The sequence below is a fragment of the Gracilinanus agilis genome, chromosome 4 (assembly GCF_016433145.1).
Source record: "Gracilinanus agilis isolate LMUSP501 chromosome 4, AgileGrace, whole genome shotgun sequence".
In the NCBI taxonomy this organism is placed as follows: Eukaryota; Metazoa; Chordata; class Mammalia; order Didelphimorphia; family Didelphidae; genus Gracilinanus; species Gracilinanus agilis.
Genome location: NC_058133.1, coordinates 194,212,005 through 194,236,358, shown reverse-complemented (window position 1 = coordinate 194,236,358; position 24,354 = coordinate 194,212,005). Strand labels below are relative to the sequence as shown.

The 24,354-nt window shown below is 47.5% G+C and overlaps 1 protein-coding gene across 3 annotated transcripts; it reads right to left on the bottom strand.

Annotated features, from left to right (window-relative positions):
- Positions 1-1,264: 1,264 nt before the first annotated feature.
- CACNB1 (calcium voltage-gated channel auxiliary subunit beta 1) lies at positions 1,265-23,425 on the bottom strand. Of its 3 annotated transcripts, XM_044676232.1 has the most exons (14): positions 23,342-23,425; positions 19,270-19,359; positions 14,777-14,896; positions 14,453-14,575; positions 13,826-13,962; positions 11,358-11,434; positions 9,767-9,786; positions 9,416-9,496; positions 7,607-7,665; positions 7,127-7,236; positions 6,281-6,432; positions 5,042-5,137; positions 4,091-4,276; positions 1,265-1,729 (listed from the first exon to the last, which is right to left on the bottom strand). In XM_044676232.1, the coding sequence occupies exons 1-14, from the start codon at positions 23,423-23,425 to the stop codon at positions 1,265-1,267; spliced, it is 1,800 nt and encodes a 599-aa protein (XP_044532167.1). The 3 variants fall into 3 exon arrangements, with proteins under 3 accessions (XP_044532167.1, XP_044532168.1, XP_044532169.1); XM_044676233.1 differs by lacking the exons at positions 1,265-1,729; positions 9,767-9,786 and adding an exon at positions 10,638-10,792 and having other exon boundaries at positions 3,869-4,276; XM_044676234.1 differs by lacking the exons at positions 1,265-1,729; positions 9,767-9,786; positions 19,270-19,359; positions 23,342-23,425 and adding exons at positions 10,638-10,792; positions 17,753-17,805 and having other exon boundaries at positions 3,869-4,276.
- Positions 23,426-24,354: the final 929 nt, after the last annotated feature.

The following is a 24,354-nucleotide window of genomic DNA, read 5'->3' as shown; positions in this document are numbered from 1 at the left end:
GGGAACAGCCTACCATGGGTACCATACCACAGAGGCATGGAGTTAAGGGTGTGGGGAGAGGAGAGAGACTCCTCTCGTTTAGGCTTGGCAAGAGTAAAGTGTACTGGCAATAGGAAGCAAAGGTCACAGGACAGGGGACAGAGGCTGAAGCATGGAGGTGGACAGATGAGCCCCAAGAAAGGGGGAGGTTCCCATCTTCCTCCTCCCTCAAGTGTTTGAGGCACTGGGCCCAGACCCGCCCTGGGATCTGTGATCCCGTGATCGTGAATTTGATGCTGGTTACGCACTCACACCCAAGACCCCTCCCCACCAAAATGAACGGGACTGAGCTCGAAGCTCCGTCCTTTAACCCCGAACTCCTTACAAAGCTGCCAAGAAACTGGAGGATGAGGAGGGAGTCGGGTGTAGGGTTCAAGGGAGGAGATAGGTCTCATGGAAAGAATGTTCTGTGCATTTCTCAATCTAGGAAGTACCCTTCTTCTCCACCCATCCCAGCTCCCTTAGAGTAGGCGGGAGGTGGAGGGGCCAATCCTATTAGGACTTTCTATTATGACCTGGGGCTGAAAGGGTTAATGTACTTTCCCTTCCTTTGGGGGAGAAAACGCCCTAAATCGAAGAAGGTAAACCGCCTAGGGAAGGGCATTTAGCTCATTCCCACAAGAGACTCACTTCCCCTTAGCCGGATAATAGATTATTTCCTTTTTCCCCCTATTATTCCCTTTCCCTCTCTCCCCACTTCCCCCGAAGCGGGATGATATCCCACAAGAGAAAGCAAAAGGCATCCGAGAAGGGCAGGGTTATTATCCCCCCCAAGAAGTGAGACCCCACCCACCCCTGGAAGGGCCATTCCACCCCCCCATTGGGAAGTGAGGTCACACCCCACAGAGTAGTAGGAGAATACACGATACCTAAGTACTCTTCTAAAGAAAGAGTGAAGTAAAGGCATCCCAGGGGGGTGAGAGATCCCCCTAGAGGGGCGAATTATACCCCAGAGGTGAGATAACCCCTCACAGAAGGGCGGGCAAGGCGCTGCCAGGAGTGGCTGCGAGATAACCTCCTCAGGGGTGAGGATAGTTCCACACCAGCCGGCCCTCCAGGCCAGATACCCTCCCCCCAGAGGGAAAGCTATCGCAACTCCGTAGGGTGACATGATGCCCCCAGGCGATGAGCCACCCCGCTTTTCTCCTAGCTCCCCAGGTTGGTCAGTATTTGCCCTCTTTCCTTACCTAGAAACCTATCTCCTCCCCACCCCAGCCCCGCAACCTCAGCGGTTATAGACTCCTCGCCCCCAGCCCTCCAGCTCGTTCTTGTTCCGGCCCAGCATGGTCCCGCCCCCTTCTGGACAATACTGGGGTTTGGCAGGGCCCCGGGGCGTGGCCCGATTTCGGTTGTCCGGAAGCTCCTCTTCTTCCTCTTCCTCCTCCCAGGAGCCTTGTCGGGCAGGGGGAGAGTTGCCCCCCGCGGGGTCTCCGGGCCCTGGGCCCTCAGAGGGGTCAGTCTCCATGTCAACACAAGAGTCCCCCAGCTCTATGTAGGCAGAGTTACGGTTGCCTGAGGCGTCAGCATCAAAAGTGTCCTGGCGGGACAGTGACCGAAGAGTGCCTACCCGGCCAGGAGGGTGGCTGCTGCCGGTGTGGTGGCCTTGGGGCTCACCCTGGTACTCATGTAAGCTGGCGCGCTCTCCCACTGCCCGCTCGGGTGCTTGGTCCCCAGGCACGCGGTAGGCTCCCTGGTTAGCAGTAAGGCGGCACACACCATGCAGAACAGGCAACAAGTGAGAAAAACACAAAAGCAAGGGAAAGTTAGTAGCCACGCCTGAGCACCCCGATTGGCAGAGGGGCGCCCCTACAACTCCCCCACCAGCAGGGATCCAGTAGTAACTGGGTTGAAGGAGGCACTTTTTCCTTAAGGGGCTCTCCAGAGGAAAGGCTGGGCACATAGGCTTGGCACTGGCTTGCCCATTGGCAATAGGTTGGGCTAAGGAGGACATCCTGCTCTCCTTAAGAATAGGATGCCCTCCTTAAGACTAGGCAAAACCCCCCAAGATTCTAGCCCTTGGCAAGTGTCTAGAGACTTTTGCTAGGGATTCACCCCATTTGCCAGCTGAGAAGGTGGTTGGGAAATGCCCAACCTGGGTTTCTATCATCCACGATGTGCTTATAATTGTTCATCAATGTCAGGTAAAATCATGGGCATAAATAATAGCCAGTGAGCTAGTGGTACCAAGTTTGGTTACCATGAATAAGCATTAATGCTCTCTTGGTGCTACCTAGCATTAATGTCCCATTTGTGTTCATAATCACTAAAAAACAAATCTCATTAGAATCCCACTCATTAATACTTAGTTCAGGTTAATAATTGCTCCAGTTAGGGTGACTAATTGCTCCATTACAGTCTAAGGAGCTATTTAGTTAGAAATGGTTATTCCCCTTTAAGGAGCCAAAGAATGATCTGGGCTCCTTCATCCCACACACCCCTGGCACTAACCCCCCTTCTTCAAGGCCCCATAAAACATCCCCTACAACACTCTCCTCCCCCCACCCTCCATCACCAAGTTCCCATGCAATTCACATCCATTCACATGCTGGAATTAAGGGTTAATACTAAAGCAAACCCCACCCCAAAGCATGAGGTTGGAAAAATTCTGAACCTTTATCCCCAGCTGAAAAGGAATGAAAATCAAATGCTCAGGCATCCAGAATTCTGTTGATATGAAAGTACTGTGCTGTACTGAGTGAAGGGATATAGCCCTGACACGGAAGGATCCCACAGAGGGACAGCTTTTGTACTTGAGGAATTGGGTGTGAATTCTCAGGAAAGCTCTGAAGCAGGAGGTGAGGGGTACAATTCAAGGGAGAAAGGGATGGCATAGTATCAGTTCATGGAATTCATCAATTCAGAGAGCCCAGGGTCCCTCTGTTGCAAGAGTTCTTAATTTTTTTGTTTCATGGACCCTTGGGCAGTCTATTGAAGTCTGTGGAGCCCTAGTGTTTTTTAATAATTGAAAGAAATGCTAAATTTCATTTAGGGCTTAGTGGAAATAAAGATGTATTTTTTCCTTTCAAAATTGAAATTTATCCATGGACCTCTAAGGGGTCTATAGACCCCAGATTAAGAATCCCAGCTCCAAGGATCCATCTCTAAGGAGCCTATTGTGTGGTCTCTCTGGGTTCTAGGGAACCCCCTGTAGAAGATTCTCTTTTTTTATTTAATGTCTCATAGAAGTGTTTTTCCAATGAGATTCCTGCCTGACTGCTTCCTCTACTTGGTAATGGTGCCAATGGGTAGAATCAGGCATCCAAATCAAGTCACATTCCTTCTCTAGAGCTCAATGCGGTACAGGGGAGAGAGCACTGGATTTGAAATCAGAGAGCCAAGATTTGGATCTCAGCTCTACTACTCATTTCCTGAAATAAGACACACTGGACCTTGATTTCCCTCATTGGCAAATGAGAAGGTTAGATAAGTGATCTCTAAAGTCTTTTCCAACTCCATGATGAATTCTGTGGTACTTTTCAGCTCTGACTTTGTTTTGTTTTTCCTTTTTTTTTTTTTTTTTTTTTTTTTAAATCTTACCTTCCATTTTAGAATCAACACTAAGTATCAATTCTAAGGCAAAAGAGGGGTAAGGGCTAGTAACTTGCCCAGGATGACACAGCTGGAAAGTATCCGATGCCACACTTGAACCCAGGACCTCTAATCTCCAGGCCTGGCTTTCTGTCCACTGAGCTATCTAGCTGCCTTGAAGCTTTGACATGATTCCATGTTCCAAAGTGTACTACAGCTGGGTACCAAGGTCAGGAATATAGCCCAGAAATTTGCTTACTTGGTGGGCCATAATTAAACAAAGACCACAGAGACAATAGCAGCTGCTTACCACTTTTTTACAAAACAAAATTCTCCCTGCCCCCATGTCCTCTGCCCTCAGATCCCAAGCTGCTGCTGCTGCTGCTGGAATGGATGGGTAGCTGGGAAATGATGCCCACTAAAGAGCATGCTCTTGTAGTGGGGATGTACCAGTGCTTGGCTGGGAGGCTTCCTGCCCACCCCAGAAGTTCAGATTTCGCTTGAGAGAGGTGAGCACCTGTACCTGGAGGTTGGAGACAGGGGCAGGGCTGGCAGCCAGAGCTGCTGTGGCCATGGTACGGTTGAGCAGCGGGTTGGGTGGTGTGCTACTAGGTGGGTGGGTAGCTTTCCAATAGGCCTCCAGGTATTCTGCCAGATGCTCACAGGCGTCCTCCAGTTGGTTCTCATCCAGGATGATGTCAAACATTTCCTATAGAGGAGAAGGGGAGTTATCTAGGATCAGCTGGGAGTGGAGCCAAGAAGAAGAGAGCTTAGAAATTGGGCTAGTCCAAACCTATCCCTTTACAGGGGAGGAAACTGAGGCTCCAAGAGATCAAATGACTTTCTTGAGGTCACTCTGATAGTAAATAGTCCAGCTTGGATTGGAGTCCAAGACCTCATCCAAAGTTAATGATCTGTCCACCATGCCATGTTGGTGTGACCAAAGGATTAGGAATGGTGGGGAAGGGTTAGGAAGGAGGTGTAGAATAAGGGAAAAGGACAAAGAAGAGGGGCCATGGTGAGTCCAGAGGGAGAAACCCACATGAGTATCTCCTGACTATTCTGAGCTGGAAGAATCATCCTGTGCCCATAAACAAATCAAGGCAATAAGCATTTATTCGGCACCTATGTGCTTATTATTAAGTCCTATATGCCAGGGACTAAGCTAATCTCTATGGATATAGTAAAAGGCAAAAATAGTCCCTGCCATCAGGGAGCAATCTACTACTACAAAAGACAACATGCAAACAACTACGCACAAATAAGATAGATATAAGATAAACTGGAGATAATCTCAGAGGAAAGGTATGAGCATTAAAAAGAACCAGGAAAGGCTTCTTTTATCCATGGTTAGTCCAAGTGGTACCCATCATCAAAGGATATCAAAGTACTTTGTATATCTGCTCTACTGTGACAAAGAATTCTGCCTCCTATTTAGTCCTTCCACTGGAAGGGAGAGAGAAATAATACTCACAGGTGGGCATTGTGCCAATTTTTCTGACGCTGCTATCTGAACATTGAGGTGTTTGGACTGAGATTTTCCTCGGGACTTAATGAGCCGCTGGAGTACCTGTGTTTGAGGGATGGGAAGGAAGCAGGGAGAGAGAAACAAGAGGTGAGGTGGGGCCATAGGGGAGAAGTCCCTGGGGGTTAAGTACCCTGTTTTAAGGGAATATCAGGTCCTTGGGGGTTAAGTACCCTGTTTTAAGGGAATATCAGGTCCTTGGGAGAAGGGCCAGAAGCAGGACAAGAGGAGAAGGGAGGGGGAAGGGATAAAGCATTTATATCATACCCACTATGTGCTTATAAATAGGAGGCTACATCAAAATCAAAGAAGATGGATGCTCTTATGCCTGAGACAGACCTAAAGAGATTTTTTTTTCCAATACCCTCTTCCACTCCCAGCCTCTACCCGTAGACTGGGTGAAATTCTTTGAGAAGTCACAGGATATTTTGACCTACTGATCTCAGGTCTTACACCAATCCTTGTTAGGAAACCTTTTGCTTGGGATTAACAAATTATTCCTACCATGGCTATAACCTCCTTCTCTCTGTAGCAATGAGAAGCAGCAAGGTCCTCATCTTTCCATGAAGATGACAACTTTGAAGGTCTTGCAGGATGTAATTAAGCTGCCTTCTCACTTTATCTTCTTTAGGTTGAAGCACCTACCTCTTCTAACACTGATTTATAGGTTTTGTTCTCCATCTCTCCTCTTCTCCCTAGGTCAGCCATTTGGACCTCAATTCCATAATTATTAATCATCTACTGTGTACAAAACACTGTGCTAGGCTCTTGGGGAGATAATAAAGATCAAATAACACATTATTCCTATTCCCATAGGTTAGCAGGAGACTATGACACACAAAAATCTACTACTATGTCAAAATCTCTCTAAGACTACCATGGATGGCATGTTTGAGGATGGCAAAGGAGTGGAGATCTGATGGAGAACTAAGCCAGATTTCTTCCTCCTTTCCCTCTTTACTAAAGGCCAAACAAGAGAGAAATACATCGAGGGTGGGATGAAAAGTGGATTCCCAGTATTAGTTGGGTGGAAGACAATGGGATGGGGAAGGGAGGGAAGGCCAAGATGTCTCTGTCCCTAGAATCTCTCATCTGATTGAACTATGGGTAGGGACTTCCTGCTTGGCAGAACAGGTCAAGGAATGACAGGGATACCCTAAAATGGCGCTGGGATGGTGGGCAACATACCTTGGGGGAGGTAATCTTGATGTAAACGATGATAGGGGCCAGTGATGTCTTGGCCAGCTGAGCAGGATGGTTGATGGTATCAGCATCCAGGGCAACTAGTTGTAGGGTCCGGGCCAACTCAAAGATCCTTTCAATTTCACTCTGTACCTCAGCTGAGGGATCAAAGAAACCATAAAAGGAAGGTCAAAGGGCATGTACTTGGTGAAGAGATGTGAATACTGGAGAAGGGAGAGATAGGCTTTGATAGAAAACAGTCTCACCCTGTGAGAGGAAATGTCATTATTATGATTATCCCCATTTTATAGATGAGAAGACTAAGGATCAAAGAAGTTGAATGAGTGGCTCATAGCATATAAGCCTTGACATGAATCCTTAAACTCAGTCCTTCTGACTCCAAGCCCTGGGCTCTTTCTAGCATGCCCTCTCTGGGGAGGGCACACAAAAATCACAGAAGGAAACACACAAGCAACGGGGGAATGACATAGACTCTGGGGGGTATGGATGTGGAGAATGAGGGTGGGAATAGAAAGAGAGGACTGGAGGAAGGGGCCCATCCCATATGTAGAGAGAAATACAGAGGTCGGTGAAGGAGCACAAAGCCTGATGCCAGATGGAAGGGTCTGGACATTGGATAGGGAAGGCAGCTGTGATACAAATGGAGAGACGAGCTATCAGCCCACCTTGGACAAGACAGGCTGGGTAGCAAAGCTGGCATCTAGTGTCTTAGAAGCAGGTATGCCAGAAGAACAGAGAGCGAAAGAAGATCCACTCCCAACCCTGGCTGCTCTAACTGAATCCTTCTAGGCCCTGCTGGCCATATCAGACAGATGACCCCCTTCTCCTTACCCAGACTGGAGCGAGTGTTGGAACGCTCAACGATGATGTGTTTGCTGGGGTTGTTGAGGACAGAACGCTTGGCAAGAGAGATGTCCGCTGTTACCCGAGTGATGGAGATCCTGGGGCAGGAAAGGAGGAGATGGTTAGTAGTTTGCCCTCTTTTCTGCAACTTACTCCCCTCTCCCAAACTCTATGCCCTTCCTTGTTTAATTTTTTAATTGTTTTCCCCATTTGCATGTAATAACAATTTTTAATATACATTTTCCAAAATTTCAGGATCCAAATTGTCTCCCTTCCTCCCATCTTCCTGAGATGGTAAGCAATTTGATCTGAGTTGAACATGCAAACACAGGTCCTTCCATCAAACTTCTCTGTCCCTAGTTACTCTTCCATTCCTGGCCTGGGTTACTTGGCAGTTCTAACTTTCCCCAGAGTGAGTCAAAGGCCAGGTAGTCTTTGAGGATAGGGAAAGAACCCCCACGGTCTCACCTGCCATCGAATCGATGCTTTAAGAAATCAAATAAAGCTTTCTGCATCATATCTGTGACCTGAGGAAGGAGAGAAATCAGAACAATGGCAACTAAAGAGGATTGTAGCTGCTGCTTTGGATAGCTTTCTCCTGCCTGGGTCCCAACAGTTCTTAGGAAGGACTGATACAGGGGACAGCTAGGTGGCTTAGTGGATAGAAAGGCAGGCCTACAGATGGGAGGTCCCAGGTACACATACTTCCTAGCTGTGTGATCCTGGACAAGTCACTTAACCCCTATTGCCTAGCCCTTACCACTCTTCTGTCTTGGAACCAATATATAGTATTGATTCTAAGGTGGAAAGTAAAGGTTTGTTTTTTTAAGTAAAAAATTATTTTTAAGAAGGATTGACACCCATTTGAAAAAATGCTCCAAATCACAGATAATTTTAAAAATGAAAATTAAACTACTTCACAAGTTCCACATCAGACTGGCAAAGATGATAAAAATGTAAAAAGACAAAGTGGGAGGGACTGCAGGGAAAAGAGGAATATTAACATAGTGTTGGTGGAGGATGAATTGATCTATTCTGGAAAGCAATTTGAAACAGTGCCCCCAAATTCACTAAATTGTGCATACCTTTGACCTACTCATACTATTTACTGGCTTATAGTCTGCAGGGATCAAAAAAAGGAAAAAAGCTCATTGGAACAAAAATATTTGTAGCAGCTTTTTTAGTAAGGGCAAAGACCTGGAAATTAAGGGAGTGCCCATCAATTGTGGAATGGCTCATATTATATTCTGCTATTACATAGTAATAACACATAGTAAATATAGAATACTCTTGTATTCATTAAAAACAATGAAAAGGATGGTTTCAGAGAAGCTTTTTTGTTGTTCAGTTGTTTTCAGCCTTGTCTGATTCTTTGGGACCCCATGAGGGTAGTGGTTCTTTTTTTTTTTTTTTTTTACTTACCTTCTGTCCTAGAATCAATATTATGTATTGGTTCTAAGGCAGAAGAGCAGTAAGGCCCAGGCAGTGGGGGTTAAGTGACTTGCCCAAGGTCACACAACTAGGATGTATCTGAGGCCAGATTTGAACCCAAGACATCCTAGCTCTGGGCCTGGTACCCACTGAACCACCTAACTGCCCCCTGGGGGGTTTTTTGGAAAAGATACTGGAACGTTTTACAATTTCCTTTTCCAGCTCATTTTACAGATGAGGAAACTGAGGTAAACAGGGTTAAGTGATTTGTCCAGGGCCACACAACTAGGACAAGTCTAAGTCCAGATTTGAAAATGAATTACCCGACTTCAGGTCTGGCACTCTATCCACTGTGCCACCTAGCTGCCTTCAGAGAAGCTTGGGAAGACTTCTATAAACTGATTTAAAGTGAACAGGCCAGGAGAACAATTTATACAGTAAGAACACAGTTAAGACAAATCACTTTAAAGGCTTAAGAACTCCAATCAATGCAATGACCAGTCACAATTCTAGAGGCCCTTACCCATCTCTGACAGAGAGATGATGAACTCAAGATAGAACCAGACACATATTTCTGGACAAGGCCAATGCAGAAATTCATTTTGCTTCATTCTGCATATTTATTACAAGGATTTGGCTTTTCTTTTTTCAATAAGGGAGACAGAAATGAAAGAAAATAAAGGTTTGTTAATTAAATTAAAAAAAAAAAAAGATTGGAACTCGCTGCATCAAAGTGGTGTTGGGTGGTAAGGGGATCCTCTGTAATCTTTCCTGAGGTCCCTTCTGTGGAATCTCATAGGGAAGTCTAGTGTTCTGATCTGAAGTCAGGACAGAGGGGACACTCACCTCGTAACCCTTGAGTGATGGTCCCACCAGGATAATGGGCCTCATGGAAGGTACCACATCGTAAGGGGGGACATGTTCCGCCTAAGGAAAAGGAAAGGCCCTATGGTAGGGGACAGCATTAGCCCCTTCTCCACCATTCAGGGGGCAGGGGAAGCCCTTGGTGATCCTTCCCATTCCCACTCCCATCCCTTGGTCCCAAGGTCCATATACAGCAAAGGGAGGAGGACCCATCCACTGGTAGGGGCTGGGACAAAGCAGGAAGAACTGGGAAGGTGGCTATCAGGAGCCCCACACCCTCCTTGCTGTGTCCCAGTGGGGGCGGGAGGAGACCCACAAAGCTGTCTTACTTACCGATTTCTGCTTCTGTTTGGCTGGATCCAGTGATTGCCAGCATTGGGTGGGGGTAGGGAGGGGGAAAGGAGGGGGGTACCCAGGCACAAGGGGCAAAGGACAAGGAACCAAGGGAAACAGGAGGGTTGTAGAGAGCAGGGGGATGAGAAGAAATAACAAGGCATGCGTGTTAGTGACAAGCAGCTGAGGGAAAGGGGCAGGGGCCCCACATGAAGGCAAGGTTTGTCTCTTGGGGGCCCTGCCTGCCACTGGCCCCCGATGGAGACCCAGTGAATAGTGGAAGGATTCACCGTCCCCTACCACCAGCTCCACTCCTTTTTCCCCAACCTGAGGCTATGAGATGAAGATGATGAGGAAGGAAATGTCCCTATCCTTTTGGCCTCCTACTGGTTAGTGACCAGGCAAAGTCAACCCATGTTCTCTGAAACGGGTCCCTGGGAAAAGGGGGAATATTTTATCTTTTCTATAGGGGGTTAGAAATGAGATTGGAAGGTCTCATTGCCACACAAAGGGATAAAGTCAGGCACCATCATGGTCCCATCCTCTGAAAGGTAGAAGGGTGTTTCGGAGAATTCCATGAACAGAAATAGAGGGCCATGTCATTGTTGGAATGACTCCTTGGAGACGGTGGGTGTCGATGAGGATTTGAACTTGTTAAACCCCCCTTTAGAGGCACCCCTCTCACATACCCCTTTCTCCTTACCTCAAACTTTCAAAGGATCAGGTTAGCAGTGTCTGGGCAGGGGCCCACAGGAGTCAAATGTGTCTCTTCCTCGCCCCCCAGACCTATATTTCCTGTGCCCTCCCCATCTCTGTCACTCTCCACCAAAGGACACAGGAGTGAACACAGACGTATGAACAGGAGGATTACCTTCTTAAAGAAGGGGATTCGCTTGCCATGGGGAGACGGGGTGGTGATACTGCTAACACTAGGCTTGGGGGAGCCAGTGTGGTCGCAGAGCTCTGCTTCTTCCTCCTCTAATTCTAGGGGATCTAACTCAAAAGCTAAATTAGTCATATCATTACCTGGGTCAGAGAAGGAGAAAGTGAGAGAGGGAGACAGACAGATAGACAGAAGGAGAATGCAGGAGAAAGAAACACCAACACACACACATACACACACAGAGATAGACACAAAAGGTCATGGGTAGAACAGAATAGAAAAAGGGATGGGGAAACAGGGGAAAAAAGAGAAAGAAGAAGAGGTGAATGAAAGGTGCTAAGGAGAATGAACATGGGGTTGGGTGAGGGTGAGAGAAATGGAGCCACCAAAGAAATGGGAGGAGAGACATGAAGGGGGAAGGTGGGTGGCAGGCGTGGGGGTGGTGCTAATGTGCCCAGCCTGCACGAATCTCTTACCCTTTAATGGAAAGGGGAGAACCTGATGGGGATGAGGTGGATGTTGGGGGCAGGGCCAAAGAGTAGAGAGGGATTGGTTGGCCTTTCCATTGTCTAGATGCCAGAGGTCCAAATGGAGATGAGGAAAGGGAACTAGGATTATAGAGCTCCAGACTAAGAGTCATCTCTCCAGGAAAGCCCCCTCCCTTTCACTCCCTGGTCCCCTGAGAAAAGGGAAGGCGCTCGCTCTTACCGCTGGCTGGCGGCGTGGGTCTTCGGGTGCCAGTCACGACATCTCCCAGACTGGAACTCGAGTTGTCACCTGATTTGCTGAAAAGGAAGAAAGAGGAAGGGAACTAAGTCATAAGCAAAGAATCCAAGGAACCATCTGTTCATAATAAAATAATACAGGGATAGGGAACGAACTTGTGGTGTCAATCATATAGGAGACTCTAAAGATGCAGATTGGCAGCTTTGCAGCAAATCAGTCTTACAGAGTTGTCCAAAACACTGAGGGGCTAAAGGATTTGAACCCAAGGCCACACAAACAGCATGTGCCAGTGGAGGGGTCTTCCTGATTTTAAGGCCAGCTCTCCATGTACTTATACCATGATTCTTCTTTTAAATTACAATACTAAGACAATGAAAAGAAAGAAATATCAGGCTATCAACCTGTCCTAGGATTGTTTCTATCTGAACCCATCCAAAAGATTAGACAACATAATAATGATAATAGATGAGATTCTAGGATAAAAAGAATGGGAATAATAATTATAATTATGACAAGAATGAGGAGCATAGCAGACTTTGGAGTAGTCTGGAATTGTGATTTCACTGATATCATTAGTGTGGTTTCTGAATTCCGGGAGGGTCTCTGAGACCCTTTCACAGGGTTTGCCAGGTTGAAACTATTTTGGTCAAAAGTATAATAATATGGGGGCAGTTGGAGGGCTCAGCAAGTTAAAAGCCAGGCCTAGAGCTGGGAAGGCCCAGGTTCAAATCTGCCCTCAGAAACTTCCTAGCTCTGTGACCCTGGGCAAGTCACTTAACCCCCATTGCCTAGACCTTACCCTCCTCTGCCTTGGAACCAATACACAATACCAAGACAGAAGGTAAGGGTTAAAAAAAAAAGTCTAATAATACTAAGATGTTATATACCTATTAACATACTCCTCCCTTTTCTAACTACCTATCTTTGTGAGTCTGGATTTTCTTCCTAGACTTCAACCAAAACAATGAGAGTCTAGTCTAGCTGTCTCCTAGTAAATTAGTAATGAAAGAATATGTAAAAATATGTAAAATTGTCATTCTCGCCAATTTTTTTTGTTTTGGAGAAGATAATTAATTTTCATATTAGATAATTTCATATTCAATAATATTAAAATGTTATTTGTTTTCATATGTAATAGGTTTCTTATTTTCAATGAATTAATAAATACATATTTTTAATGTGTCACTTTTAATTTCTAGTATGGTATATATTAGTAAAGAAAATCCACATGAGCAGAAGCTCTTTGGAATCCTCAATAATTTTTAAGCATGTAAAAGAGGGAAGTGTAGGGGCCTAGTGGACAAAGAGCCAGGCCCTGAGTCCAGAAGATCTGGTTTCCAATCTAGCCTCAAGATACTTCCTAGCCATGTGACCCTGGGCAAATCACTTAAACCCAATTGCCTAACACTTACTGCTCTTCTTCGTTAGAACCAATACTTAGCACGGATTCAAAGACAGAAGGTAAGGAAAAAAAGAAAGGAAAAAGAGAGTTAAATGGGGTCTTCAGACCAAAAAATTTGAAAATCATTGGTGTAGGGAACTCAGTTTGAAAACTACCTCCAAGGGCATTGAAGTGGCTCAGTGGATTAAGGGCCAGGCCTACAGTCAGGAGCTCTTGGGTTCCAATATGGTCTCAAAATACTTCCTAATTGTGTGAGTCACTTAACCCCCATTGCCTAGCCCTTACTGCTCTTCTGCCTTGGAACCAATACCTAAGTGATGGAAGGTAAGGGTTTATGAAAGAAGAGAAGAGAAAGAGAGAAAGAAAAGGAAAGGAAAGGAAAGAAAAAAAAGAAGAGAAAAGAAAAGAAAAAAAAGGAAAGGAAAAGAAAGGAAAATGACCTTTATTGATATAGATCAGAAATTCATCTGTAGCTTATAGACTTGGAGAGCTGCCTTGAACCCAGAGGTTAAGTGATTTGTGCACAGTCACATGACTAGTGTGTATCAGAGATTTTTCATGCCCAAACCAGCCCTCTGGCTAGTAAGTCCTGTTGCCCCCCAATAGCTGACTTTAAAGGTTACAAACTGATTTCTATACATTGTCTCTTTGACTCTTTAAACAGCCCTCTTAGGTAAACAATACTAGTTTATAGATGAGGAAGCTGAGACTTTGGAACCAGAGGTGAAGTGACTGAGCTACCAAATATTAGAGGGGGCCTCTGTCTAGCCAGGCCTAGCTCTTTAGCCCCATGACACCATACTGTTCTCTCCCAGTCCCAGTACCATCATGGGCCACTCCATATCCTATTCCAAATTTTGGATCTATCTGGTTAGTGAACCAATGGATAGTGATTAGTGCCAGATATTCTGTCCCTCAAACCCAATGCCCAGAGTACTGGGCTAAAGTCCAAGATCAGAATAGGCATCATCAAGATATTACATTTGGGCCTCTCTAAGGGGCATGACCACAGCCGTACGCACCTACCCTCCCTACCCTGGATAGGTACCTGGAACTGAGACGATTCTGACGCATCTTCTGTTCCTGAACCATCCGTAGGCTGTCCAGTTTGACAGGGCTGGGGATAAAGCCTACCTCGCAGCCTTCCTTTACCAGCCGGCCTATCCACCAGTCATTATTGTATTTCTGCCCATGTGAGGAGAGACAGGAAGGAGAGACTGAGTCGGGTATTGGGAGCAGAGATTGACCCACATGGGAGGGCACAACAGCCCTGCTCCAAGATGTGGAGCTTCCCTCCATTAGACAGTCCCTGCTACTACTCCTCCCCTCTGTCTTACAAGAAATCCCTTTGCCTCCCAGAAGTACCTTTACCAATACCTTTAGCTTCATTAGCTTTGCCCACCCCAGTCCAATAGAGTTGCCCCTCAAAATGTATCTTCCAGTTCGTTTCCATTTTGAACACCCACCAAGAGCCAATCTCTTCTCTAAAGCCTACTTGACTGAAGTCTGAACACCTATGGATGCTGCCTAGAGCTTCTGCCTCTCTTTATGCACCAATGCCCCTTCATATCCCAATGTTTTTCCCTCTGGAGAGCCTCCACCTGTGACTGCCCAGCCCTGGGGTTATTTTGTCTCACCCCTTCCCCATGTGTGCCCCACTTTCCCTATCCCTTACCTCCTTGATGTGCAGAAAATCCTTGGGTTCAAAGGTGATGGCCATGCCCTGGACAGGTGCCTCATCCCCTCGTGATGGATTGTAGCCCACATTTGTCCGCACTGCAAATGCCACTGGCTTGGTCTGGGCAAGAGTAGGAGAAATATAATAAGCAAAAACCCCCTCTTTCCCTGTCCAGAGCCCACCAGTATATTAATTGCTCTTTAGAGAGACGGCTGCAAGTAGAGGAGATCTGGATTGAAATTGAGGGTTGATCCAAGGAGAAGGTGGGAATGGAAGTGTAACAACAAAGCCAACATATCTCCTATGCATGCATGAACCTACCTTAGCTTTCTCAAGCTGTGCCAATGCCTGGCGCTCTGCCTCCTTCCTTAGGGCTTCCCTGTCCTCCTCCAGAGATACATCTGAGTCCGAGGGCCGACTGGTATAGGACTCCGCGGAGCCCTGGAAGTGGAGAGAGGAAGGACATCTATGCAGTCTTTCCTCCTCCCCCTATACCATGAGCCCCACCTCCATTCCAGTATCAGAATTGCAGTAAAATTGATTAAGGGGACCAAGGACAACCCAAACTGGAGATTTTCAAGAACAAGTTAATTCCATGTAACACAATAGAGGTTGGGATGGCACTAGGAGACAACCAGGATCTGGGTGCATATGGAAAGAATCGGGGATAGGGCAGGGAACAGACTTATGAAGACTAACAGAACTCTGGGATGAGAGTGAAAGAGTCAGGGAGGCCAAGAAGAAAGGAGCTAAAAAAAACCTTGGACAGGACTAGGGAGATACTGGGAAAGAGTGGCCAGGGTTTGGGTCGAATACCTAAGAGGAGAAAGACAGAGGCAGAAGAAACATTGGACAGGATTAAGAAGATACTAGGGAAGAGTGGTCAGTTTTAGAGTTGACTCCACAAAAGGAGGCCAGAAGCTGGGGTGACATGAGGCCACAAGGCAGTTTCTAGGGAAGCAATTGTGTAAACACTGGGGAGAAGGAACACGGGCTGGGGTAGAGGATGGGAAGAAAGGGTTGGAGGGGGTCAGGGTCATTGAAGGAAAGGGGTGGCACTCGCCTGAACAAGATTAAGGTGAGGAACAGCTGTTCTGGGGGCCAAGGGAGGGGAAGGGAACTTGATAGGGACATAAGCTCAGGGGAGCAACGCCAACATGAGTGTCACTGCAGCCTCTTAGCCCTCCCCACTTCTCTACATCCCCTTATTCAGTTGAGTCTAATTCATGCCTCCCATGGCATCCCTGCTAGCCAACTGCAGTTTGCCCAGACCTGGAATTGGGATCACTGAACTGCTGGAAGTGGGTGCTCCAACCTGGAAAGGGGAATCTGGTTGCAACAGATACCAAAAAGCAGTTATACTGTTTCCTGTTTATTCAAGGGACAGAATCAGAACTCTTCCCTGCCCCTCTCCAACCCTCCACTGCTACCACCATAATCAGGCCTTCATGCCCACTGAAGTAATTTTTCTGGTTGGCACTATCAGGTACCATCCCATAGACCTGAGTTCCTTTCCTAAAGACAATCATCGCACAGCCTGGGTCTTCGGTCATAACTCCCTTCCCTTCCTTATTTAGCACCACAAGGACACAAGGCTTCCCAGAGAGTGCCCACTGAAGAAGCAAGCCTGGAGCACATGTTAGTGGCAGCCTCCCACCTATGGAAGTATTCCTTGCCTTCTGCCCTGGAGCCCAAGATGGAATAAGCATTGAACACTCCCAAGGATACAGAGATGACAGGGATGTTCAAGCTAAGGTGTACCTGCCTTGGAAGCTGTGCCCAATTGACTGTTGGTAATGACGAGGATATTCAGCAAAAATAAGCATGTTTTTCTGCAGGTACCCATGATTATTTGACTTTGCATATATGTGATTAAATCAATGTTTCTATGTGTGCATGTGTGAGCACAACTATGTATATTATCAAAGAAAGTAAGAGAGATTGAGTTAGAGAAAGGGGGGCTGAATGGAGAGAGAAACAGAGGCAGAGAGACAGACAGAGAGAGAGTTTTGCGGATGCTTGCAGCCTGCATGTGCCTGTGACAGTGTGTGCCTGATTATGTTACTGCTTGTGGGTGTACAAGTGAGGGGAGCAGCGAGGGCTGGTTTTGTGCCGTCTGTGAGGGGGTGTTTGAACAGGGGTGGAGTATGTCATTGTGAGGGTGGTCAGAGCTGGAAGAAACCTTTCCTCAGAAAGCAAAAAGAGGTTCTACCTCCCTATGGTGGCTCTTTGGCTCTTTCTAGGGAGGAATAGGTCTGGGAAGTTGCGGGGGAGATAGTGGGAATGAAGGGACCAGGAGGAAATAGCTAAGCTGGTCCAAAAGGAGAATGGGTCCAGGCAGTGAAGGGATATTTTTTTTTAAACCTTAACTTTTGTCTTAGAATCAGTACTGCATATTGGTTAGGCAGAAGAGTGGTAAAGGCTAGGCAATAGGGGTTAAGTGACTTGTCCAGGGTCACACAGCTAGGAAAGATCTGAGGTCAGATTTTAATCCAAGACCTCCAGTCTCTAGGTCTGGCTCTCAATCCCCAGAGGAAGGATTTCTTAAAAAAATTTTTTTATTTTGAATATTTTCTCCTAGTTAAATATTTCATGTTCTTTCCTTCTCCCCCAAACCCTTCTAACCCTGCTTAGCTGACACACAATTCCACTGGGTTTTACATCATTGATCAAGACCTAATTCCATATTATTGATAGTTGGACTAGAGTTATTGTTTAGTGTCTACATCTCCAATAATATCCCCATCAGCCCATGTGTTCAAGCAGTTGTTTTTCTTCTGTGTTTCTCCTCCCACAGTTCTTCCTCCTAATGTGGCTAGTTTTCTTTCTTATAAGTCCCTCAGTCTTGCCCCAGAGGAAGGATTTAAGAGATGAACCCCCACCAAAAAAAGGAGAATAGAGTAAAAGGAACAAAAAGAGCCCCTTCCTCACACCCAGTCAATAAACTAACTATTCAATCAATCAACCCCTCTCACACAGACAACAAAAATGGAGGGAACTGGGTGCAGGGGAAAACTTAAGTATAGAAGACTGAGGAAGGGAAATGCCAGACAAGAAGACAGGAGAGTAATTCCAAATATCCACATTCACCCTCACCATTCCTGAACATCTCTCCTCCAGACTGGGCCTACTCAGAGAAAGAATGGAAGAAAAGCAGGGAGAAAGAGACAGTTGGGAGAAAATGGGAAGGCCATAAGGAAAGGAGAGGGCTCAAAGGAGACAGGTTCTCCACACCAACCCCTCATCTCCTTCTAAGCCCCTCTGAGGGGCTGCATGCACCCATACCCCATTGCTCACCAACACAGCCTGTCTGGTCCGGCCGGGTGTCTCCATGCTGGCGCCCTCTCTGCCCATCCCCAAGGGGTGGGCAGGGGCTGCCCTAGCTGCCTGCTCCCCCCAGGGGGCTCAGGTTTCAGGCAGAGTTGCTACATTTGCAAACTGCTGGGGTATATTTAGCCCAGAGACACAACAGGAACTGGGCACCCTCTCCTACTATGAGTAGGGTCAGGCAGGGAATGGGGAGGAGCTGGAGAACTTGGGATATGGTGTGTGTGGAGAGATAATCCTGACTCCCCTGGCTTAGCAAACTCTGTAAGACCAGAGAGTTATTTTTCTACCAAAGAAAGGTACAGCCTTGGGCATGGCTTTATCTTATATTCCAGCACTGGCTTAGCTTCCAAGTAGAGACATAGATCAACCAAAGGACGTCCCCCTGTTGAGGGGATAGGAGACCCTGGAATGAAGGTTTAACTCCCAAACTATTTTCTCTGGTTGGTTCTGGGTCCATGATAGGGCAACTAGTCAAAACGGCAGGAAACAGACTAGAAGACTTTGCCTTGAACTAGGTTGAACCTCAGTAGCCTCAATCCTTTCCTGGACTCAGAAGAGTGACCTCTGGAAGTATATCCTGTCCCTTCTGATCTGTTCCTTCCAGCCACTCACCCCCGTCTCTCTTCTCCAGCAGTGCCCCGCCCCACCCCCCACCCCCAGCACCAGGAACTCTGCCATTGGAGCACCATCTATTCTGGGTACCAGGTCCTTGTCAAGATGCATGGTTGCCATGACAACTGCATCGCCTTTCTTACTGCTTCTCACTGAGGCCTGGGTTTGGTTGGTTGGGTTTGGGGGTGGAACGAAGTGGGGTGTGAGGAAGGGGAGCAGAGTGAAAAGGAGACCCATAAACTAGCTTTCCCAATATTGCTCATCACACTGTAGTCAGTATTTCTGGTTTAAAACCCTCTGCCTCTGATTTCACTCTCTCTTCCTTCTGAACACTGCCTCCCACCCCCAATCTATATCTCCTCAAAGAATCGGTGTGGATAGATTTTCTCTAGCTATTTTTAGATCAGAATTTTCTAGGGGGCCTCGGTGTTCTAGGGATAGAGCCAACTATCCCTCTTGGACCTAGGGAGCCCTAATGATCTCTCCCTCTATTCCTACCCTCAGCCTGAAGAGGCTACTAGTGAGGTGGGAGCAGGAGGACAATGGGTAGAGGTAAAAGCCTATATTCTCTCTGAAGTATCTCTGAATCTAGGTGACCCAAGTGTCTTGGGGTAGATGTCAGGAGAAGTGATTACAGGATGGGGATTATAAACCAATGCCATGAATATGATGACTTAAGAGTCTGGGCTTAGTCATAGCATACCTTAAGTAAAGACAGAAAAAGTGTAGGGGTGGAGAGAGGCTCCCAGACTAGCAACCAATGGCCACTCTAGAGATGAAGGCCTGGGAAACAACCTTAATTCTTGCTTCCAATCCCAAATTCTCCTCCCAGGACTCCCAGACCGCTCCCATCCCTGACCTCTCCCACTTACCTGTCGGACAAAGCTGTTAGATGTGGTATCAGAGGAGGTGCTGCCATCAGAGCGTTTAAAGCGTCCCTTCCTTTTGCTGTATTTGCCTTGCTAGTGGGGGGGCAATAAGGGCAAAGTCAGAAGGGGTCTCCTCACCTATCCCCCAGACCTGACCAAGATTTGTAACCACAAATTCCCTCCCTTCCTAGTAACCTTCTCCTCCATTCCCCACCCTTCATCTTCTTTGCCAGGTGGTACAGTCTGAGAGGGTCCCCCTTCTTCCCCAAGGCATGGACCAGGCCACAGCCATTTGCTGGGGTATGGAGGTGGGGCTGGGGGATGCTAATGAAACACATAACACATTCAGGCTGGGGAGATGAGGAGGAAGGAGCAGAGGAGCCGCCCCAACTCCCCAGAGCTGGAGCCAGTGTCTAGTTAGCTGGGAAAAGCTAATTAAGATGCTGGGCAGACTATAGCAGCCTTTGAGAAGAAGAGAGCTCTGGCCTCTGGTTATGGGGAAGTAGAGGGAGAGACAGAGGAGAGAGAGATCTTCTCCATAACCTCCCAAGAGAGAATATTCTGTGCTAGTGGCCCCCAGCGAAAGAGAAATTGAAAATCTGGGGTGTAGACTCCCCATCGGGTTCTTGGAGAAAATCCTTTTGGATTTTCCTTGCCTTCCTAACTCTTTACCAGAATAGTGTTCCTTTCTACCAATTCCTCCTGGGAACCAGGGGATGAGGCTCAGATCAGAAGACTTTGGGAAAGAGGGAATCAGACCTAGAGTATTCCTTAGAGATGCAATCAGGAATTTGAGGGGGAAGGGGTACAGGAGAACCAGGGATCTGGACCTGGGAACAAAACAGGGAACGGGGGATATGAAAAATCCTAACCACTAGTGAACAACAAATATTCCCTCTATATCCTCCCACAAGAAGAGGAGGTATGGGGCCAGTTAGAAAATAAACAAGCCAGCTGGGGCACCACCTCCATTGGTAACATTCCTCCCCTCTGATCCTCAATTACCAGGCCCTCCATCCACTGGCTTCGACAAGTCCTCAGTACAATCCCACCCCCACCACACCTCCTGGACTCACCTTTCTCCATAAGAAACAAAATTTCCCAACCTACACCTCATGCTACCTTTAATACAACTTTCAAAATCGTTTTTCATTTCTCCTTTCATGTTGCCCAACATGTCATCATCTCTCATGTCATACAAAATGTCTCCTCTCCCCTTGGTCCTCTATCTAGATCTGAACCAGTTGGAAAACAGAATCCCATCACTACTAGTATGAGAGGAAGCAGCTGGGTAGCTCAGTGGATTGAGAACCAGGCCTAGAGATGGGAGGTCCTAGGTTCAAATCTGGCCTCAGACACTTTCCAGCTGTGTGACCCTGGGCAAGGTCCCATTGCCTACCCTTACCACGCTTCTGCCTTGGGGCCAATGTACAATATTGACTCCAAGATGGAAGGTAAAAATTAAAAAAAAATTTTTTTTAATTAAAAAAAAATACTAGTATGAGGTACAGCTAGGTAGCACAGTGGATATAGTATCAGGTCTGGAGTTGGGAGGACCTGGGTTCAAATCTGGCCTCAGACACTTCCCTGCTGTGTGATCCTGGGCAAGTCACTGACTGCCTAGCCCTTGCTGTTTGTCTGTTTTAGAATTGACACTAAGACAAAAGGTAAAGGTTTTAAAAAACACACACACACAAAACCATTACTATGGAGGGGGCATGAGATGGCTCATTTAGGGCTAAGACTTCCTCGTGGTCACAAACTTGGTGTGGGAAACATGACCACTTTGGGGAGTAAGAGGGTTTCTCTCTCCCCTTCCCAAACTGGGACTAATCTAAAACTCTCCTCTTAACCTACCTTCAATAAATCCAAATCCCTCCCCTGCTCTGGCCTTTGCTGCCCCAAAGAGGGATGATACTATCCCATCTACCTCTGGACAGGTCATAAGGTTATACAAACTTAGCTGGAGTCAGGAAAACCTGGATTTGAATCCTATCTCAGACACTAACCAGATATGTGACACTGGGCAAGTCACTTAACCTTTCTGGGCCTCCATTTCCTCACATGTAAAATGATGAACCTGGAATCATTGACCTCTTTTTTTAAAGTACCTTCTGTTTTAGCATCAGTTCTAAGACAGAAAAGCAACAAGGCTAAGTATATGGGGTTAAATAACTTGCCCAGGGTCTCACAGCTAGGAAGTGTCTGGGGGCAGATTTGAACCTTGATCCTCTAGACCTCTAAGGTCCCTGGAATTTTAAGTCTATGATTCTATAACTTTAACCTCTGAATTTAAAGGGGGAGGGAACTAATGTGTTGAGATAGTAAGTCCCAAGGAGGAGGGGGTGGTATTTAGGGGGAAGGAGCATCTAGAAACTCCCTAAAGAAGCTCTGGGACTCAAAGTACTCCACCCCCAACTACCAGCACCATTCCAAAGAGACCTCGCTCCAGGGATAAGCCTAGAGAGGGAGGGAGGTGGAAGGAATTGTACCCAGAATTTCAGAGCTAGAAGGAACCTTAAAGAACATCTAATCCACCCTTCTCATGTTACAGATGAGGGAAATGAAGCTCAGAGAGGAAAGCTGACTTGCCCAAGGTCACACAGTGAGTTAATAGGAGGAACCCCTCACCTGCTCCCTGACTTATTCCCCACCCCCACTGAAGGCAAGGGAAGTAGGGAGTGGCATGGAGGAAAGACAGGGGACAGCTGAGGAGAAGGCCCAAGCCAGCTGCCTCTTGGCTCCAAGGGGCCTGGGGTGGGAGGTGGGGGATATTTTTAGGTCTCACACCCATTGAGCCACATTCCCACAAAGTATTTCCTGGAGGCAGACAGCAAGGGAGAGGTTAATGTTACCTCCACCACCACCTTCTATGTTTTAGAGGCCTGGGGAGCAGGATGGGAAGAGGCAATTATCACTGGGTTCAGGGCTGAAATAGGGAAATTCCTAGTCCTGGTAGCTGCTCAGCTTAGTATTGCTACCTCGTGCCCCACCGTCCAGATTGTGGGTCTATATCACATCAGGGAATGTCTCACTTTTGGGGGGCAACTTGGTAGCAAAACTCAGATAAATGCACATGAATGTGTGCAAGGTGGGGAGCGTGTCAGAAGTACTCCCCCTCAGGTGGTATTGTTCTTCCTATCCCCATATGGGTTGGCATTCACCCAACTTTTCAAACTTTGGGGTGCCTTTTAAGGCTCTAGGAAATTGCAAGTCTGTATTGGAGTAGTCTATATCTAGGGGGCAGGGTTTGGGGTAAAGGTGGTGGGGGATGCTCTTGTCTAGAGTTAGCCAGTGGGAAAAGCAGAATAATCCCTAGTCAAGATCTGAAATGGCCTGGTAATGCTGATTCCTGTGCCATTCCCCTGGTTTGGGGCCTCCATTGCCCTGAGTGCCTGTCCCTTGGCAGCAACTTACTCCCTAGCTGCCCTACCTTCAGCCACCCAGAGGTTTGGTGTCTTGTTGACACTGTCCTCAGCCCTTCCACCAATGCCTCACCCATTGCTTTTGCTGTCTCTAGAGCATCCTCCTCATCCTCATGCCTGGTTCCCCTAGAAAGCTACCTCCCTCTACACCAACTTCCTCTCCAGCCTCCCTTCCTATTTCTTCCTCACCCCAAGCCAATCCTGTAGATTTAAAAATCAGCCCTTTGGGCCACCTATAGAAAGATCACCCCCCCACCCCCAACACACACACACACACACACACACACACAAACACACACACACAGCCTGTAGTCAGAATGGTCAGGGCACCAGGAGGAAAGAAGGTGAACAGCAGGGACCCTTGCTATCAAGCCCCTGTCTAGTCTCCCCACCTCTGCATCTAGCTGCCTCAGTGCCAATCAGCCATCAATCATTAACCCATCAGGTATGGGGGAGGCATGGAACAGCACCCCCCCCAGCTCCTTAGGGCTTAACTCCTTCTTCCCTGGCATCCTCTCTCCTGTTGGCCAGAGCTCCCGAGGTCTTTCAAAGAGGTCCCTTTGAACCTCTCCCGGCTCCCTGCTTGCCTTCTTTCCCCACCAGCCTCCCCCCATCTCTGCCAGCCGGCCATCTCCCACCCCATAGCTTACCTGTAAGCTGGGGTCGAAGACCTCCATCGGGATATCCTGGGTGGGTGGATAAGAGGCCCGAGACATACTGGTCTTTTGTACCATGGAGAGGCCCCCCCACCCCACCCCAGCCCCAGCTTCAGCCTAGCCCAGCCCAGCCCAGCCCAAACCGGCTCACTCACAGCTCATGGGAAAATCCAGTGGAGAGAAGAGACACCCAGCCTCCAGATGCCCCTTTCCCTCCCTCCCTTCCAACGCCTCCTACTTCTCCTCCGCCCCGGGAGCCTCAGCATCTCCCCCGCCCCAACCCAGCTTGCTCCTCCTTCCCAGCCCCTCCCCTTGACTCCCCTCTTCCCCCCCACCTCCAACTCCTCTCCTAGACAATGAGCAGGCAGCCGGAGGCAGACACGCCCCTCTTGGCGCTAGTGGGGCTGAGCTAGAGATGAGGGCCCTTGGCCAAGCTCTGCCCCCCATCCTGGCTGGGGAGGCTGGGGAGGGGGGGCAGGTGGAAAGCAACTGAAGGCTCAGTCTAGCCTCTGTGTGTGTGCACCTTCTTCTTTGGGGTCAGGCTAAGCAGAGCCTCATATCTGAGAATCATTCAAAAGGAATTTCAGATTTATTCTCCACTCTCCAGCTCTATCTCCTAGCCTACTGCTTTCCCCATTTCCCCTTCTTAAGTCCCCAACTTTCTCATTCAGTCTTTATATCTTAGTCCCTTGATGAACGGTGGGGAGGCACAACCCTAATTCTCTCAAGAGCATCAGATTCGGAATCCAAAGATGTGAGTTCGAATTATGTTTCTGTTCTTACCTGACAAGTCCCTCACTCTCTTTGGACCTTAGTTGGCACAAATAAAAAATGATGGGTTGGGGTAGCTGGGTGGCACAGTGGATAGAGCATTAGGACTGGAATTGGAAGACTTGGATTCAAATCTAACTTTAGATACTTCCTAGTTGTGTGACCCTGAACATGTCACTTAACCCCCATTGCCTAGCCTTTACCACTCTTCTGCCTGTGAACGGATATCTATGATT